Below are 18,013 nucleotides of genomic sequence, written 5' to 3'. Positions count from 1 at the left end.
AAATCACTGACAGGTAGCACCATTATGTCTTGCAATAAATAAATAAATAAATATTATTTAGAAAGAATAGTTGTGAAATAATTGGCATAAAGGAAGAGACCAGGAAATCTGGTCACAATGCAGACACAGTGGATGGATAACAGACACATTTTAATACCATGTGTAGACACATTTCTGGTAATCTGGCCACAATCAGAATGTGGACAAGATCAGGACAACGGACCCATGTTAAAACCAGGTATAAATAGGGCTATAGATAGTTGTGCACTGCTTTTGAGGAGAGTCCATAATGCTGGTCAAAGGTAGTTCACTATATAGGGAATAGGGTGCCATTTTGGTACACAAGCAGTCACTCTGACAAGTAGTCTAGCCACCAGCTGTAAGGAACAGTATTTAATTAGCCACCAATTTGTACCTGTTTACCCAGAGGGGCACCTCTTATCAATGTCCCCCTCAATGAATCAATTAGCTATGATCTAGTGTAGTTAAAGCTAGATGACCCTTGAGCCCTACTGTCTATTGTAAAGCTTACAGTTAGTGAATTGATTTTATACACTTCTAAATTATACAAGTGAAGATAATCCTACTTAGGTCTAAATTTGGATACAGTTACAAAGTGTGTGTGTGTGTACATTCATAGTTGAATTTACATGCAGTCATCTCATCAGAACCAATGCCAGCTCTCAGATATCTCCTCAGTCTCACGCTGCTGACAGAGATGAAGCCTGGAGGACTGTAGTAAACCAGATCTCTCCTCAGTCTCACGCTGCTGACAGAGATGAAGCCTGGAGGACTGTAGTAAACCAGATCTCTCCTCAGTCTCACGCTGCTGACAGAGATGAAGCCTGGAGGACTGTAGTAAACCAGATCTCTCCTCAGTCTCACGCTGCTGACAGAGATGAAGCCTGGAGGACTGTAGTAAACCAGATCTCTCCTCAGTCTCACGCTGCTGACAGAGATGAAGCCTGGAGGACTGTAGTAAACCAGATATCTCCTCAGTCTCACGCTGCTGACAGAGATGAAGCCTGGAGGACTGTAGTAAACCAGATCTCTCCTCAGTCTCACGCTGCTGACAGAGATGAAGCCTGGAGGACTGTAGTAAACCAGATCTCTCCTCAGTCTCACGCTGCTGACAGAGGTGAAGCCTGGAGGAGTGTAGTAAACCAGATATCTCCTCAGTCTCACGCTGCTGACAGAGATGATGCCTGGAGGACTGTAGTAAACCAGATCTCTCCTCAGTCTCACGCTGCTGACAGAGGTGAAGCCTGGAGGACTGTAGTAAACCAGATCTCTCCTCAGTCTCACGCTGCTGACAGAGGTGAAGCCTGGAGGACTGTAGTAAACCAGATATCTCCTCAGTCTCACGCTGCTGACAGAGATGAAGCCTGGAGGACTGTAGTAAACCAGATCTCTCCTCAGTCTCACGCTGCTGACAGAGGTGAAGCCTGGAGGAGTATAGTAAACTAGCAGATCCCTTTTCCCAAGGCTTAACCAACCCCACAGGAGAGGAACAGATGGCCTTGGTGGCTGACTGTGGCTGTCTGTACTGTTTGTCAGCCTCACCGCGCTCTAAACGGGGCTAAATGAGAGTAGACCTGCCAGACATGATTAGCTGGTGAGGGGGATAGGGAGGTTTACCATGTGGGATGTGTTGTGGGTGGCTGCATCTCTGACAGGATCCTCCCAGGTTTCAGTCTAAGAAAATGCTGAGAAAATGTCCAAGATAATCTTTCATTATTACATTGATGACGTTCTCATGTTATTTCCTGTTATTCCCTTTCACTGGGTTTCCTTTTTGTCATGTTAGTTCGAGACATTTACATTGTTTGCTTCATTTTCATGAGGTTTTCTCCCGTTTCCCACAGCATCAGGTCTGACTGGGTCTTGATTGGGTGGACATTTAGAGAGCCGGCTGATTTTTATAGTGAAGTGCCCCAAACACTACCTGAGTAATGGCCCTAGCTTTCTGCTTCTCCATTCTACTGTTCTTAGCCAGACAGAACCTCACCTTCGTGAGAACTTTGTCCTCACATCCTGGCATCCTGAAATACTGTACTTCCGTCCCTCACACACAAAGCGCTTTCTCCTCATCCATTCTCACCTCTTTCTGAAGAAAAAAAAGACTCACATTTTGCCCTGTAAAAAGAACTTGAAGTTCAGTTGTCTATTTCCCAATGAACATCTAATAGTCATACAATCATATAGTTGGCTAATCCAGATTAATACTGGGTAACATCCTTAAAATAGATTGTAATCCACAGCAGCAATAGCAGATCAGGTTGGTTGTATACCCGTAGTATAACGGTATTGGTTGAGTGCAATATCCTACACTTATTGTCTCATTTTGTATCCCTATTATGGCTGTAGATGGATAAGATCAGCCTGAAGGACCCAGAGAGCAAAGGGTTAAGTGCTAAGCGGGTATTAAACGAAGAATAGATACTCAGAAGGAGAGATACTCAGGCAAGTCCTGCTGGGGACAGAGTGACAGACAAGGGTGGATGAACGTGCTGGACTCAAGGGATTGCTGCAGGCAAAGTAAGGGCAGGCCAGGGAGGTTGCCATGTTAGGAGTTAGATTAGCTCTTCCTGTGATTGGAAACCTGGGAGGAGGAAGGAGAAAATGGTGGTTCTTGTAGTAAGGTAGGTGATTAACAAAGGTCAGGGTGAAGCAACCAGGTTGGCTATTATTGTCGCATATGGCTCACAAGACTAAAACAGTGGTAACCTTGCTGCTCTATCCTGATTATCTGTTTCAGGACCTGCTGCCCCACTGAAGACAGATAAGATCCGTTCCCGACTGAAGTGCTATGGCCCCTGCTGCAGTGAGGAGTCCTAGCCTCAGGCCTTCATAGTGGACATTGAGCTACCATCACACACGGGTATAGGCCAGGGCCAGACTCCCGGAGCAGGGATGATCACTTCCCACAGGAACGGAGGACCCGGATATGTAATAGAGGACCCAATGGGGCCTGTGAGTGGCACAGAGGGTCTTGGGAGTGAAGCCAAGCTGCAGCAGAGGGAGAGGGCTGTGGACTGCCCCCCTGGGGACAAGGTGGTGGGGACTGGGAGCAGCGTTGTGCAGGGTTCCCGGTGCAGCGCCCAGATGGAGAGGATCCAGCGGTACCAGGAAGAGCTGAGGAGGAAGAGGGAGGAGAACGCCAACAAAGCGAAGCATGAGATCGATCTCAACGCCTCACTCAGGCTCAAGAAGCTTGCCCAGAACCCAGCCAAGACGGGTATCGACAACCCTACGTTCGAAGCGCCTAAGGCGGGCAAGGAGACCAAGGATGGGAGCCCCCCGCTTGGCGGGGACACGGTTGAGGGTGAGTAGGGTCATGTGGGACTGAAGGGAGGAAGTGGGGGAGGTGGAGGCGAGGGGTAGCTCTGTGAGAAGAAGAATAGGAGAGTTGGGAACTTTTGTGACATTTCTGTGAAACAAAGAGTCAGTGTTTTAGGGGGGGGGGGGGGGGCTGAGCGAGGGGTATTGGTGGAGAATGGGGGATCAGAAGTGAATGTCAATGCAGAGGCTCTCTCCATTTAGTCACATTAAAGTCACTCACTCCCCCTCACATTAAAGTCACTCACTCCCCCTCACCTCTGGATTCATTTGGAGTTTAAAACACTTCGGTTTGGAAGTTTTTTGTCGGTGTTCTCATTCCTGCATAGGCCTGAAAACTATCTGCTTGGTTGGAGGGTGGTTGTAAATCATATTAAGTGATCTTAATATGATTTGTGACGTGAAAACGAGTTATTTGAAATATATTAGCTTTTGTGTCAGTTGGCTAGATTTAGAGGAGACGGGCGATTGCTGCTGACCAGTTTTAGCAGACTCTTATGAGCATAAAACTCAAGTCTGCCTCAAGTGCCTATAATATAATGACCATTAATAAAATATAGCCTTTTCAAAAAACACACACACACTCAACATGGGCATACACTCCCCTACTTAGTTATTTGGACAGTGAAGCTAAAATGTTTTATTTGGCTTTGCACACCAGCATTTTGGATTTGAGATTTTTTTAAAGTTAAATATGAGGTGACAGTACAGAATGAACTTTTATTTGAGAGTATTTTCATACATCTGTTTTACCGTTTAGAAATGACAGCACTTTAGGTATCTAGCCCCCCGTTTGAAGGTGTCATAAGTAATTCAGACACATTCACTTATATGTGTATTAAAGTAGTACAAAGTTGAGTATTTGGTCCCATATTCCTAGCACTCAATGACTACATCAAGTTACTAAATGGCCCACACACACACACACACACACACACACACGCACACACTATACACCCTCCCTGCTTCTTCTTATCTCAGGTATACCCACTCAAACAGACCAGCTTCTGGTTCACAACAATAGATTGGGCTGTGTGAGAAAGGCTTTACCCTCCCTTTCCCCTGGTGCTGTGTCTCTGTGCTCCTCAGAGGTGCTATGTGTAGGTGGTACCTTCATGCCAAACTTGATGCAGATGCCAAATCCTGTCTGGGAAGTGCAGAATCCCACGGTTGCTCAACCCAAGCAGGGTTTGGCACCTAAACCGACTTTTGGCATGACAATATCCAATTAGTAGCAAGGTTTTCACATAACCACACTGTCTCCATGCAAGCCAGTGCCTACTAGCGCCAGAGAGGTTTGAAACAGAGACATGCCATTACCTTCAGAAAAAAAACTTCCCATTGACGGTGGTCTGAATCTTTGGGGTCACGGGCGTTACAGGAAGTAAATGTATGTTGAGTCTCTCGGTTTTAAGTCTCTCTCTCTATGGCACTAGTAAGCAAGGGCTCGCATGGAGATCGAGTGTTCCTGGTAATTAGGCAATTGAACCTAACCAACCTCTTTGTCTCTCCCCCTCCCCCTCCCCAGAGCTGGAGGAGCTGCTGGAGGCTCTGCGGCGGGTGCAGAGCTGCCTGGTGGACGCCCAGTCGCAGGCCGACGTGGCTCTGGTGCTGGGCCTGCTGCACAAGGAGGACTTCCAGAGCGCCTTCGCCGTCCACAGCGCCGTGGCCCAGCAGATGCAGCCGCGTGGCAGCCCGCCCTTGCCCCTCACCGCCAAGGCCCGCAGCCTTTATCAGGAGGTAGAGTGAAGTAGAAAAGAAACGACAGCAGACTCGTGATCTTGATGGATCTAGAAATTGAATGGTTCTTTTTTTCACCAATGTATCGGTCAGGAGGAAGGGGGGAGAAAAGAGGAGAAAGAAGGGATGGTGTTAGGAAGAAGGTAGAGAAGTGTTGGGAGAAGGGAGAAGAGGATTTTGGGGATGAACAGATGGAGATAAGAATGTGGAAAGGAGATCAGGATGAGAGGATGGTGACAGAGAAACCTAAAGAAAGGAGGGTAAATGGGGCCGGGACACAAATATCCTTGGCACTGACCTTAGTGTGTTGAAACTGGATTAGGGTTTTGGCTGGACGGAGTGGAGCTACAGACTGAAGTGACTTTAAGTAGCAGGTAATGAGAACTAACGCAGCAGGTTAAGATAATGTCGCAGGTTAGGATAGTCCGGTTAAGGTTAGGGTTAAACGCTACAGTTAAACGCTTAAACGCTACAGTTGTCCCCCGACGCAACTCGAACATGCGACTTCTGGACCATAGCTTTATTCTATCTAGCCACAATCCTGAATTCCCCCTCTCGCTTGTCGTTTGTTGCCTGCGTGACGTCACCATTGAACACCTCACAACATTTCCCTGCTGGGAGTGGTGCTAATCACTGTGCCAAGATGACAGGTGCAACATGAACTCAGATGTGGACATGCACCCTGAGCTATCTGAAGACGGGTGTATGGCTGCACTGGGCCTTCCCACACATTCCATACAATAATAATCATTCACTGGGTTTATAGAGCCACGCAGTCTGTCATATAGTCAGCCATGCTGCAGTCTTGAGAGAAGGAGTTGATCTAGCTACACTGTAATATATCTGATGGGATCCTCCCACAATATACAAGTTCTCGGGATTGATGTCAAGAACTAATAGGACATGATGGAATTTAACACACGCGGGTCAATATTGATTAGCGTTCGAATAGTATTAACTTTTCTTCCAAATTATTTAGCTGCGCTTGATTGAGCTTGCTTGGCGCATTGGAATCAATGGAATAGTCCCAAAAGCAAACTTCTACCATTTGGCACTCCGCGGCAGGCTAACACACTTAAGAGTTTGAATGAAAACAAATACTATTTGGACCCAGGTCTTGATTTCTATAGGAAAGCTGGCTGTCAAACAGTCACAATCACGCTCACGCTCAGCCACGCTCAAGGTCCTAAACGATGTCATAACCGCCATCGATAAGAGTCATTACTGTGCAGCCGTATTCATCGACGTGGCCATGGCTTTCGACTCTGTCAATCACCACATTCTTATCGGCAGACTCAACAGCTTTGGTTTCTCAAATGACTGCCTCGCCTGGTTCACCAACTACTTCTCTGATAGAATTCAGTGTGGCAAATCGGAGGTCCTGTTGTCTGGACCTCTGGATGTCTCTATGGGGGTGCCACAGGGTTCAATTCTCGGGCCGACTCTCTTCTCTGTATACATCAATGATGTCGCTCTTGCTGCTGCCGATTTTCTGATCCACCTCTACGCAGACGACACCATTCTGTATACTTCTGGCCCTTCTTTGGACACTGTGTTAACTAACCTCCAGACGAGCTTCAATGCCATACAACACTCCTTCCGTTGCCTACAACTGCTCTTAAATGCAAGTAAAACTAAATGCATGCTCTTCAACCGATCGCTGCCCGCACCAGCCCGCCCGTCCAGCATCACTAGTCGGACGGTTCTGACTTAGAATATGTGGACAACTACAAACACCTAGGTGTCTGGCTAGACTGTAAACTCTCCTTCCAGACTCACATTAAGCATCTCCAATCCAAAATTAAATCTAGAATCAACTTCCTATTTCGCAACAAAGCATCTTCACTCATGCTGCCCAACACACCCTCGTAAAACTGACCATCCTACCGATCCTCGACTTCAGCGATGTCATTTAGAAAATAGCCTCCAACACTCTACTCAACAAATTGGATGCAGTCTATCACAGTGCCATCCGTTTTGCAGTGCCATCCGTTTTGTTTACTCCATGTGTAACTCTGTGTTGTTGTACGTGTCGAACTGCTTTGTTTTATTCTTGTCCAGGTCACAGTTGTAAATGAGAACTTGTTCTCAACTAGCCTACCTGGATAAATAAAGGCGAAATAAGTAAAACAAGCAATAGGATAACTGCTTTAGGCTGATAGGGTTAGTTTGGAGAGCACTGTGTGAAATTAAGGAAGAGGTCGTAGGCTACGATTGAGGGCCTCAATCAGTGCGATGATGATCTCTCTCACACACACACACCATCTCTGTGCGTACAGTAAATAGATGTATACATTTGCGCCAGGAGATACTTAGCAAGGTGGTAATAGTTTGAGCCGGTGAACTGTGTCTAAACTAAGTGGCTGTTGCCGTGGGACTTCCTGATTGGCCTTCGGGGCGAGGTAATCTCCCTGCTGCCCCTGGGCCTGGCAGGAAGTGGCTGGGGATCTGAACTGCCGTGGCCAGAAAAAGAAACTCCAGCGGCTTACAGGCTAGAGGGGCAAGGGCTGGAGGGAGCGAGGAGAGGAGGGCTGGAGGGAGGGAGGAGAGGAGGGCTTGAGGGAGGGAGGAGTGGAGGGCTTGAGGGAGGGAGGAGTGGAGGGAGGGAGGGCTAGTGGAAGGAGGAGAGGAAGGCTGGGAGAGGAGGGGGAGAGGGGAAAGTGCGTCACCTCGATACCGACACCTTTGATTAGTTGAATGGATGAGCTAAGCTAGAGCCAGGGACCCGGATTGAGGGAGACGGAGAAGAGGGGGAGGAGGGAGGATACAAGGGTGGAGAGAAAGAGGGGATTGGGATTCTCATTTTGAAATGTGCAGTTTTTTTCTATGATGAAGTAGTTTGTGTATGTTGATAGTTGTGGGTGCTATGAAGTTGTTATAGATGCTATAGAAACACTAACATGATGACAGCACAAACAACTTCTCGTACTTCTGTTGGACCTCACATGTTGAGAGCTTCATTCAGTGTCTTTATTTTCCAACGCAACAGCCAGTGAGCAGAATAAGTCTCCGTCTCAAATGACAACCTATCTCCTATATAGTGCACAACTTTTGACCAGAGCCCTATGGGCCCCAGGGGCCCTAGTCAAAAGTAGTATACTAGGGGATAGGGTGCCATTTGGAATGGAGACTGTTACAGTAGTGTGACTTCCCTGTCTGGAATGTGAAACCCCACTGTGACTCATTGGAGAGCTGCCAACTCTGTGTGTGTGTGTGTGTGTGTGTGTGTGTGTGTGTGTGTGTGTGTGTGTGTGTGTGTGTGTGTGTGTGTGTGTGTGTGTGTGTGTGTGTGTGTGTGTGTGTGTGTGTGTGTGTGTGTGTGTGTGCGTGCGTGCGCATGCGTGCGGAGGAATCCAATCAATTAAGTTAACAGCAGAATGGCGTATGACATGACCTTCCCGTAAGAGCAAATTATTTGCAGGCTGAGACTCCCTCAATTTTGAGGCAAACATATTTACTGTTATGGCCTTCATATGAGGACAAAATACCTCTGATAACATGAGCCCTCAGTCATAACGCATACACTACACGATGACAAGCGTAGCAGGATGAACCATCGGTGGTTTTAACGATAATATACTAAGACGTCGTTTGTGAGTAATGACTAAAGCCTTGGCTATGTTGAGGACGGGGTGATTCTTCAACCCCGTCCTGTGTGTGTTCAGGAAGTTGTATGATTCAACTGCGATGTTAAATCACACGTAGATTCTCAAGGAGTATTCAAGATGGCCATGTCCCTACTGGTTCCTGGCTGGTGAAGTTATTAACTCATGCACACTTTGAACTTCGAAATGACGGTTCCAGATTACCAATGCTGCTTACTTAGTGGTGCTTATACAGCTTACAGCCTGACCCCTTCTCTCGCTCTCTCTTCCTTACCATCCCTTCACCTCCTCTCCCCGACTCTCTCCCCCTCTTTCTGTCATTCCCTCCCCTCTCTCGCCCTTTCCATCCTCTTCCCCCTCCCCGTTCTCTCTCCCCCTTCCTTCCCTCCTGATCTCTCCCTACTCTCCCCCCTCTCTTCTTCAAGGTGCAATGCATCCTACAATCCAGTCACCAGGAGGAAGGTGTAGAGCTCAGGAGCCTACTCACCACCCCCCACTTCCAGGTAAGAGACCTGAGATGCACCAGAACTTAACCCGTAACCTTCAATTTGGGAACATCACCTCGGATAACATCTAGAAAACATTATTTGGTTTGCGGGTTGTCCATGGCCCCCTCACTCTGTCAGTGGTCCTGAGCTGGCCACCTGAGACGTACTATGGATAAAATCACAATGTCCAATTTGCCACTCAGATATCTGTGAATATGCCTTGTTCATAGATTCCATACACTGTACGTCTATGCGAATCCCTGAGTCATCCTCATGTGTCCGACTGTATCCAATCCTGACTTCAGCCTCAGAGGGGCTAAGGAAAGTCACTTAATGGGTTTGAAGTGGCTTGGCCCGTTAAGGGCCTTGAACTTTACTCTGTGTCTTGACTAAAGGTACACATGACTGTCCTCGATGAAAGTTAGGGAGGACACTTCCATTTGCCTACTAATGAATTGGCACGCTTTTCAGGTCACGGATGAGAGAGGACAGAGGAGAGAGGGTGGAGAACTGACTTTTTCCCAAATGAGACAAGGCCATTGTGTAGGTGATATTACAGGGCATCGTGGGTTTTGGAATTTGGAAGGTTAACATGATACATACAATTAGGATGATACTTACAGTGTATGCATCTCCGACACTGAAATCTCTTCTTTGGGTTTATAGCCGAGCATGCCATCAACAAATCCTTAGATCTATGTAGCAGCCTAAGAGTTGCCCTTTGACACTTGACCCAAGCTTCTTTGCTGGTCAGTGTCTAGCTCAATGGCATGCCCCATATGCGTGCCACACAGGTACAGAGAGGTCACTCAATATAGATGGCTTACCGCTGACGTTTACATGATTGACCCCAGGGCTACGTGCCAGCCTGGCGTTGGCACCGCTGAGATGTGCTCTCTAAAGCCTGTCGCATGCTTCCCAGTCAAAACAGTTTGCGCATATATTATGACTACGTTTTGTGACGTTTTGGTGTTCGGCAGGGTTTGTTTGTCTGTTCGGGCACACTAAATGTTTTCTTGGGGCACGTCAAAGCTCGGTAGCCATAGTCTACGCCCCTTTGTCGGTGATTGGTCAACCGTACTAACCCTAGTGGCAGTGGGAACTATGGACAGAATTCTTCAATAAAGTGTTTGTTGTCATTCAACGAGAGACAACTAGGTTTTCATGCAAATGTTTTCGCTTGAGAAATACTGAACCACACAACTTAGTTAAATGTTAAATTGTACGACTAACCCTCCTCTGCAAAAATGTACAAATGTATTACCAATGCCTTGATTTATCTTAGATTTATTCTGACTATTTTGAGGAAGTGGCAGTTGTTGTTGCTGCAGTGTATCAAGAGGGACAAACGGTAACATTGCCGCTTTTTTCTGGCTTTTCAACAAGAAGAAAAAGAAGGTTCGGTTTGCTGCTAGCAGAACTTGGCTAGGCTAAGCGAACGTATGTGTCTCAGACACTCCCTTAAAAGACCTTCGCTTCGCCTAGCCAAGTTCTGCTAGCAGCAAACCGAACCTTCTTTTTCTTCTTGTTTTCTGCTATTATGGCGGTCTGCAAACAAACTTTAAAGGTGCATGCCGCCACCTACTGTACGGGAGGCCACCCCATTGCGAGATATGGAAAAACCCCAACATCGTATACAATTCAAAAATAAAATAAATCCGAAAACCCATTCCCCACCCTTCAGACATAGTCCAAATCACATCCCTATACAGGCGCAGGGGTCTGTGAGGACGGAACATTCGTCCACAGGATTCCTTGTAATAAATGATACAAAGTCCACCTTTTTAACATGCGACATGTCAGGATCCTGTCGGCGAGTAACATTTACTCTTACCCAACTACCATGGTTTCTTCAACGTTAACCCCTTATTCCACTCTCCTCCACGCTTCCGGATAGGAGACATGTTGGACAGCCTGGCTCTTACATGGTATCTCACTTAACCCAAAATACATTGTACAAAACATTAAGGCCCCCCCCCCTCCTTTTTCATTCAGAACAGCCTCAATTCGCTGGGGTATGGACACTACAAGGTATCGAATGCTGGCCCATGTTGACTCCAATGCTTCCCACAGTCGTGTCAAGTTGGCTGGATGTCCTTTGGGTGGTGGGCCATTCTTGATACAGACGGGAAACTGTTGAGCGTGAAAAACCCAGCAGCGTTGCAGTTCTTGACACGAACCAGTACACCTGACACCTACTACCATGCCCTGTTCAAATACATTTCAATATTTTGTCTTGCCCATTCACCCTCTGAACGGCACACATACAGAATCCATGTCTTAATTGTCTCAAGGCTTTAAAATCATTCTTTAACCTGTCTCCTCCCCTTCATCTACACTGATTGAAGTGACACCAATAAGGGATCACCTGGCTTTCGCCTGGATTCACCTGGTCAGTCTATGTCATGGAAAGAGCAGGTGTCCTTAATGATTTATACAACCAGTGGGTCTAATCCTGAATGCTGATTGAGACTCTTCTTCAAAGGATAAAATAACACGGGCGTGCACCAACCACGGAATCTATACTGAACGGAAATATAAACTCAACATGCAATCATTTCATTGATGTTACTGAGTTACAGTTCATATGAGGAAATCAGTCAACTGAAATAAATTAATTAGGCCTTCATCTATGGAGTTTACATTACTGGGAATACAGATATGCATCTGTTGGTCACATATACCTTTAAAAAAATGGGCCTCAGGATCTCATCACGGTATTTTTGTGCATTCAAATTGCCACTGATAAAATGCAATTGTGTTCGTTGTCTGCAGTTTATGCCTACCCTACCATAACCCCACCGCCATCATAGGGCACTCTGTTCACAACGTTGACATCAGCAAGTTGCTCGCTCACATGACGCCATACACATGGACTGTGGTTGTGAGACCAGTTGACGCATCTATGATTTTCATCGAGACGTCAAACGGATCTCCCAGATAACGCCATTGGTCCAAAACGCTCACTCCAACAACAACAACAGAGTCAGAGGCTTGGATTTACTAGATTCCACGACTACTTTACTTCTCTTATTTCCCTTCTTGTTCGCCACTGTAATCCACTCCTTCTCATGCTCATCTTCGCTCAACGTGCCATCCGTTTCAAACAAAGAATCCCCGCCTTCGCCATCTTCCTCCTGCTTCACCTTTTGATGTCAAGCTTACAATCTCACGCCATTCGAAAACCGAACCTCGTATGTGGGTGCCTTAACAAGCTCCAGTTGAAAACTGTTCCCTTAACGAGGGTGTGGCAGCCCTCTAATTGACTGCATAAAGACTTTAAAGGCCCAGTGTGGTCAAAAAGGATTTTCCTGTGTTTTATACTGTATATACAGTTGAAGTCGGAAGTTTACATTCACCTTAGCCAAATACAATTAAACTCCGTTTTTCACAATTCCTGACATTTAATCCTAGTAAATCAAATCAAATGTATTTATACAGCTCTTCTTATATCAGCTGATATCTCAAAGTGCTGTACAGAAACCCAGCCTAAAACCCCAAACAGCAAGCAATGCAGGTGTAGAAGCACAGTGGCTAGGAAAAACTCCCTAGAAAGCCCAAAACCTAGGAAGAAACCTAGAGAGGAACCAGGCTATGAGGGGTGGCCAGTCCTCTTCTGGCTGTGCCGGGTGGAGATTATAACAGAACATGGCCAAGATGTTCAAATGTTCATAAATGACCAGCATGGTCAAATAATAATAATCACAGTAGTTGTCGAGGGTGCAGCAAGTCAGCACCTCAGTAGTAAATGTGAGTTGGCTTTTCATAGCCGATAAATATGAGTATCTCTACCGCTCCTGCTATCTCTAGAGAGTGGAAAACAGCAGGTCTGGGACAGGTAGCACGTCCGGTGAACAGGTCAGGGTTCCATAGCCGCAGGCAGAACAGTTGAAACTGGAGCTGCAGCACAGCCAGGTGGATTGGGGACAGCAAGGAGTCATCATGCCAGGTAGTCCTGAGGCATGGTCATAGGGCTCAGGTCTCCCGAGAGAGAGAGAGAAAGAGAGAATTAGAGAGAGCATACTTAAATTCACACAGGACATCAGATAAGACAGGAGAAATACTCCAGATAGAACAAACTGACCCTAGCCCCCCGACACATAGACTACTGCAGCATAAATACTGGAGGCTGAGATTGGAGGGGTCAGGAGACACCGTGGCCCCATCCGATGATACCCCCGGACAGGACCAAACAGGAAGGATATAACCCCACCCACTTTGCCAAAGCACAGCCCCCACACCACTAGAGGGATATCTTCAACAACCAACTTACCATCCTGAGACAAGGCAGAGTAAAGCCCACAAAGATCTCCGCCACGGCACAACCCAAAGGGGGGCGCCAACCCAGACAGGAAGATCACGTCAGTGACTCAACCCACTCAAGTGACGTACCCCTCCTAGGGACGGCATGAAAGAGCACCAGTAAGCCAGTGACTCAGCCCCTGTAATAGGTTTAGAGGCAGAGAATCCCAGTGGAGAGAGGGGAACCGGCCAGGCAGAGACAATTAGGAGGTCTGCGTCTTGTGACCGTAGCTTACGTCTAGGTATGTACGGCAGGACCAAATCAGAAAGATAGGTAGGAGCAAGCCCATGTAATGCTTTGTAGGTTAGCATTAAAACCTTGAAATCAGCCCTTGCCTTGACAGGAAGGCAGTGTAGGGAGGCTAGCACTGGAGTAATATTATCAAATTTCTTGGTTCTAGTCAGGATTCTAGCAGCCGTATTTAGCACTAACTGAAGTTTATTTAGTGCTTTATCCGGGTAGCCAGAAAGTAAAGCATTGCAGTAGTCTAACCTAGAAGTAACAAGAGCATGGATTAATTCCTTGTCTTAGGTCAGTTAGGATCACCACTTTATTTTAAGAATGTGAAATGTCAGAATAATAGTAGAGATAATGATTTATTTCAGCTTTTATTTCTTTCATCATATTCCCAGTGGGTCAGAAGTTTACATACACTCAATTAGTATTTGGTAGCATTGCCTTTAAATTGTTTAACTTGGGTCAAACCTTTCAGGTAGCCTTCCACAAGCTTCCCACAATAAGTTGGGTGAATTTTGGCCCATTCCTCCTGACAGAACTGGTGTAACTGTCAGGAGGCCTCCTTGCTCGCACACGCTTTTTCAGTTCTGCCCACAAATGTTCTATGTCATTGAGGTCAGGGCTTTCTTTTTTTTTTCTTCTTCTTCTTTTTTTACCACTTTTTCTCCCCAATTTCGTGGTATCCAATTGTTGTAGTAGCTACTATCTTGTCTCATCGCTACAACTCCCGTACGGGCTCGGGAGAGACGAAGGTTGAAAGTCATGCGTCCTCCGATACACAACCCAACCAGCCGCACTGCTTCTTAACACAGCGTGCATCCAACCCGGAAGCCAGCCGCACCAATGTGTCGGAGGCTACACCGTGCACCTGGCAACCTTGGTTAGCGCGCACTGCGCCCGGCCCGCCACAGGAGTCGCTGGTGCGCGATGAGACAAGGACATCCCTACCGACCAAGCCCTCCCTAACCCGGACGACGCTAGGCCAATTGTGCGTCGCCCCACGGACCTCCCGGTCGCGGCCGGTTACGACAGAGCCTGGGCGCGAACCCAGGGACTCTGATGGCACAGCTGGCGCTGCAGTACAGCGCCCTTAACCACTGCGCCACCCGGGAGGCGGTCAGGGCTTTCTGATGGCCACTCCAATAGCTTGACTTTGTTGTCCTTAAGCCATTTTGCCACAACTTTGGAAGTATGCTTGGAGTCATTGTCCATTTGGAAGACCCATCTGCAACCAAGCTTTAACTTCCTGACTGATGTCTTGAGATGTTGCTACAATGTATGCACGTCATTTTCCTTTCTCATGATGCCATCGATTTTTTGAAGTGCACCAGTCCCTTCTTCAGCTAAGCACCCCCACAACATGATGCTGCCACTCCTGTGCTTCACGGTTGGGATGGTGTTCCTCGGCTTGCAAGCATTTTTCCTCTAAACATAACGATGGTCATTATGGCCAAATAGTTATATTTTTGTTTCATCAGACCAGAGGACATTTCTCCAAAAAGTAAAATCTTTGTCACCATGTGCAGTTGCAAACCTTAGTCTGGCTTTTTTATGGCAGTTTTAGAGCAGTGACTTCTTCCTTGCTGAGCGACCTTTCAGGTTATGTCGATATAGGACTCGTTTTACTGTGGATATAGATACTTTTGTACCTGTTTCCTCCAGCATCTTCACAAGGTCCTTTGCTGTTGTTCTGGGACTGATTTGCACTTTTCGCACCAAAAGACATTCATATCTAGGAGACAGAATGCGTCTCCTTCCTGAGCGGTATGATGGCTGCGTGGTCCCATGGTATTTTCCCTGCGTACTGTTGTACGTACAGATGACCGTGCTACCTTCAGGCGTTTGGACATTGCTCCCAAGGATGAACCAGACTTGTGGCGGTCTACATTTTATTTTCTGAGGTCTTGGCTGATTTCTTTTGATTTTCCCATGATGTCAAGCAAAGAGGCACTGAGTTTGAAGGTAGGCCTTGAAATAAATCCACAGATACACCTCCAATTGACTCAAATTATGTCCATTAGCCTAGCAGATGCTTCTAAAGCCATGACATAATTTTCTGGAATTTTCCAAGCTGTTTAAAGGCACAGTCAACTTAGTGTATGTAAACTTCTGCCCCACTGGATTTGTGATGCAGTGAATTATGAGTGAAATAATCTGTCTGTAAACAATTATTGTAAAATGTCTTGTGTCATGCACAAAGTAATGTCCTAACCGACTTGCCAAAACTATAGTTTGTTAACAAGAAATATGTGGAGTGGTTGAAAAACGAGTTTTAATGACTTCAACCTAAGTGTATGTAAACTTCCGACTGGGGTGCATTCATTCTGCCGACTCTGTTGCAATACATTTCTTAAACTGAAGCAAATGGAATGAAACAGGGAGGGAACTCCCACTGGGCACAGATCACAATTCACAGAGTTAACCGCTAGGAACAACACAAAACTGCCTCCCTCTCTCCCTCTTCCCCTTTTTCCTTCCTCCTCTCCCTGCCGTCTTCCTTCCTTCCGTGGAATGCCGAGATCGAGGTGTTTTGATGATTGATGGAGGGGAATCCTGCCTCCTAAATGCAGGGCAGATTAAGACGGATTGTGTGTACGCTGGAAGCTTAGCCAGCCCTCCTCTCTGGCTCCTCAAGTCTCTCTGCTGCAGGATAGAGACACTAATTTGGCTCGACGGTTATTAATTGCGGAGTACGGAGCGCCTGTCACCTTAAACGAAGTGGGGGAGTAATCTTTGTATTCTTGTTGGCTTAGAGGTGGAGACTGCTGACGGCTTGTGATAAGGAGGGAAGAAGGGAGAGAGAGAGAGAGACAGGGTGAGCTTTCGGTAACAGGTGCATGTTTAAGCATGGGATGGGAGCAGAGTTTAGGTTTCCCCCTTGACCTTTTCCAATAACTGGTGAATATGAAAGGATATGCGTGTGGATACACTGTGTATCAAGTAGTGGCTCAAGATCAAGAAGCTCCAATTCACCTTAGTCATTACTACAACAATCTAATTCAAACAAAATCGCATACACACACTTCCCAGTTCTCATGGCACACACTCCTTCTCATCCATGTGCCTGTGTGTGTTGTGTTCATCCCAGGCTCTGATGCAGGCCCATGACAGTGTGGCGGAGCAGGAGTTGGAGCCGGACCCAGAAGAGAGACTGATTCAGTACCTGGGTGAGACCGTCAAACTGGTGCGGCTGGAGAAGGCCAGCGACATTCCTCTGGTGAGCCACTCTCCCACCCCCACACACACACCCATCTCTTCTGATGCTCCAAGATATTCTAATTGCTATCCCTCACAAATGACCAGTTACCAGTTGCTGAATCCCTGAACTGACTGGGAGGAAGTCTGCAAGGAGTGAGCCAGCAGCTGGAGGGTTACCGGCTTCAATATCCCAAATACTACAGTACATGCTGCTGTTGTGCACTTGATCAAGGCAATTGATTGTTCCAGGGGTGCTTGTGTGCTGCCTGTGCTACTCCCAGCTTGTGATGTGTGTTTTGTGTCAGGTTGGGTACTCGGACAGCAATATATATATGTATACTGTATATCAATATCAATTTCTGTAGACCAATAAAGCATGTCATGTATTGTATTGTATGTCCCCTTTGAAGACTTGTCTTTGTGGTGGATCTTTGTGTCTTTGTGTCAAGTACGTCTAGGTGGTTTGCACTGATAAGCATGTCTGACTGGTTTTTGCCCAGGGCGCCACGGTTCGTAACGAAATGGACAGCGTGGTGGTGAGTCGTGTGGTAAAGGGCGGGACAGCCGAGCGGAGCGGTCTCCTGGCTGAGGGAGATGAGATCCTGGAGATCAACGGCGTGCCTGTCCGCGGGAAGAACGTCAACGAGGTCCACGACCTTCTGGTGAGGAACGGGTTAACAAGTCAGGAACGCTCACACTGGATATCACATCTGTCATATTTAAATTGACTGGTGTCAGTGGTACATTGATGCCGTCAGATCTAATGGATATAACATTTTATATAGCGCCGCTCTCATCTTTCTTGAACCAGAATATGTGTTGAGGTCTGGTCCCTCGAGACTGTATTGTGTGATTATTTCTTCATTTCAATCAAGCTGATTCCATGTAGATTCTACTCACTGTGTGTTACTGTGTTCTCCTCTCTCCTCAGGTGGAAATGCATGGCACTCTGACCTTCCTCCTTATCCCCAGTTCTCAGAACAAAACACCCTCACACAGGCAGACTGTGGTAAGGTTTTCCTTCAGAGTGTGTATGTGTGTGCACAGAATGTGTGTTCAATTATTCAATTCTAATCAGTTCATAAATTCTTTGGAGAGATGAT

General features: G+C 46.7%; 1 protein-coding gene across 1 annotated transcript in view; it reads left to right on the top strand.

The window, feature by feature from the left end:
• The window catches only part of LOC110529225 (MAGUK p55 subfamily member 5-A), a 28,757-nt gene that overhangs the window by 2,096 nt on the left and 8,648 nt on the right, over positions 1-18,013 (top strand). The window contains exons 2-7 of the mRNA XM_036985270.1: positions 2,759-3,325; positions 4,868-5,079; positions 9,110-9,187; positions 16,801-16,929; positions 17,411-17,572; positions 17,842-17,919. Of these exons, the coding sequence (XP_036841165.1) occupies positions 2,914-3,325; positions 4,868-5,079; positions 9,110-9,187; positions 16,801-16,929; positions 17,411-17,572; positions 17,842-17,919 (1,071 nt within the window). The 5' untranslated portion in view covers positions 2,759-2,913. The remainder of the gene's footprint in view (positions 1-2,758; positions 3,326-4,867; positions 5,080-9,109; positions 9,188-16,800; positions 16,930-17,410; positions 17,573-17,841; positions 17,920-18,013) is intronic.

Source organism: Oncorhynchus mykiss, chromosome 8, assembly GCF_013265735.2.
Source record: "Oncorhynchus mykiss isolate Arlee chromosome 8, USDA_OmykA_1.1, whole genome shotgun sequence".
In the NCBI taxonomy this organism is placed as follows: domain Eukaryota; kingdom Metazoa; phylum Chordata; class Actinopteri; order Salmoniformes; family Salmonidae; genus Oncorhynchus; species Oncorhynchus mykiss.
The sequence above is the reverse complement of the archived record's forward strand: the minus strand, read 5'-3'. Positions and strand labels throughout refer to the sequence as shown.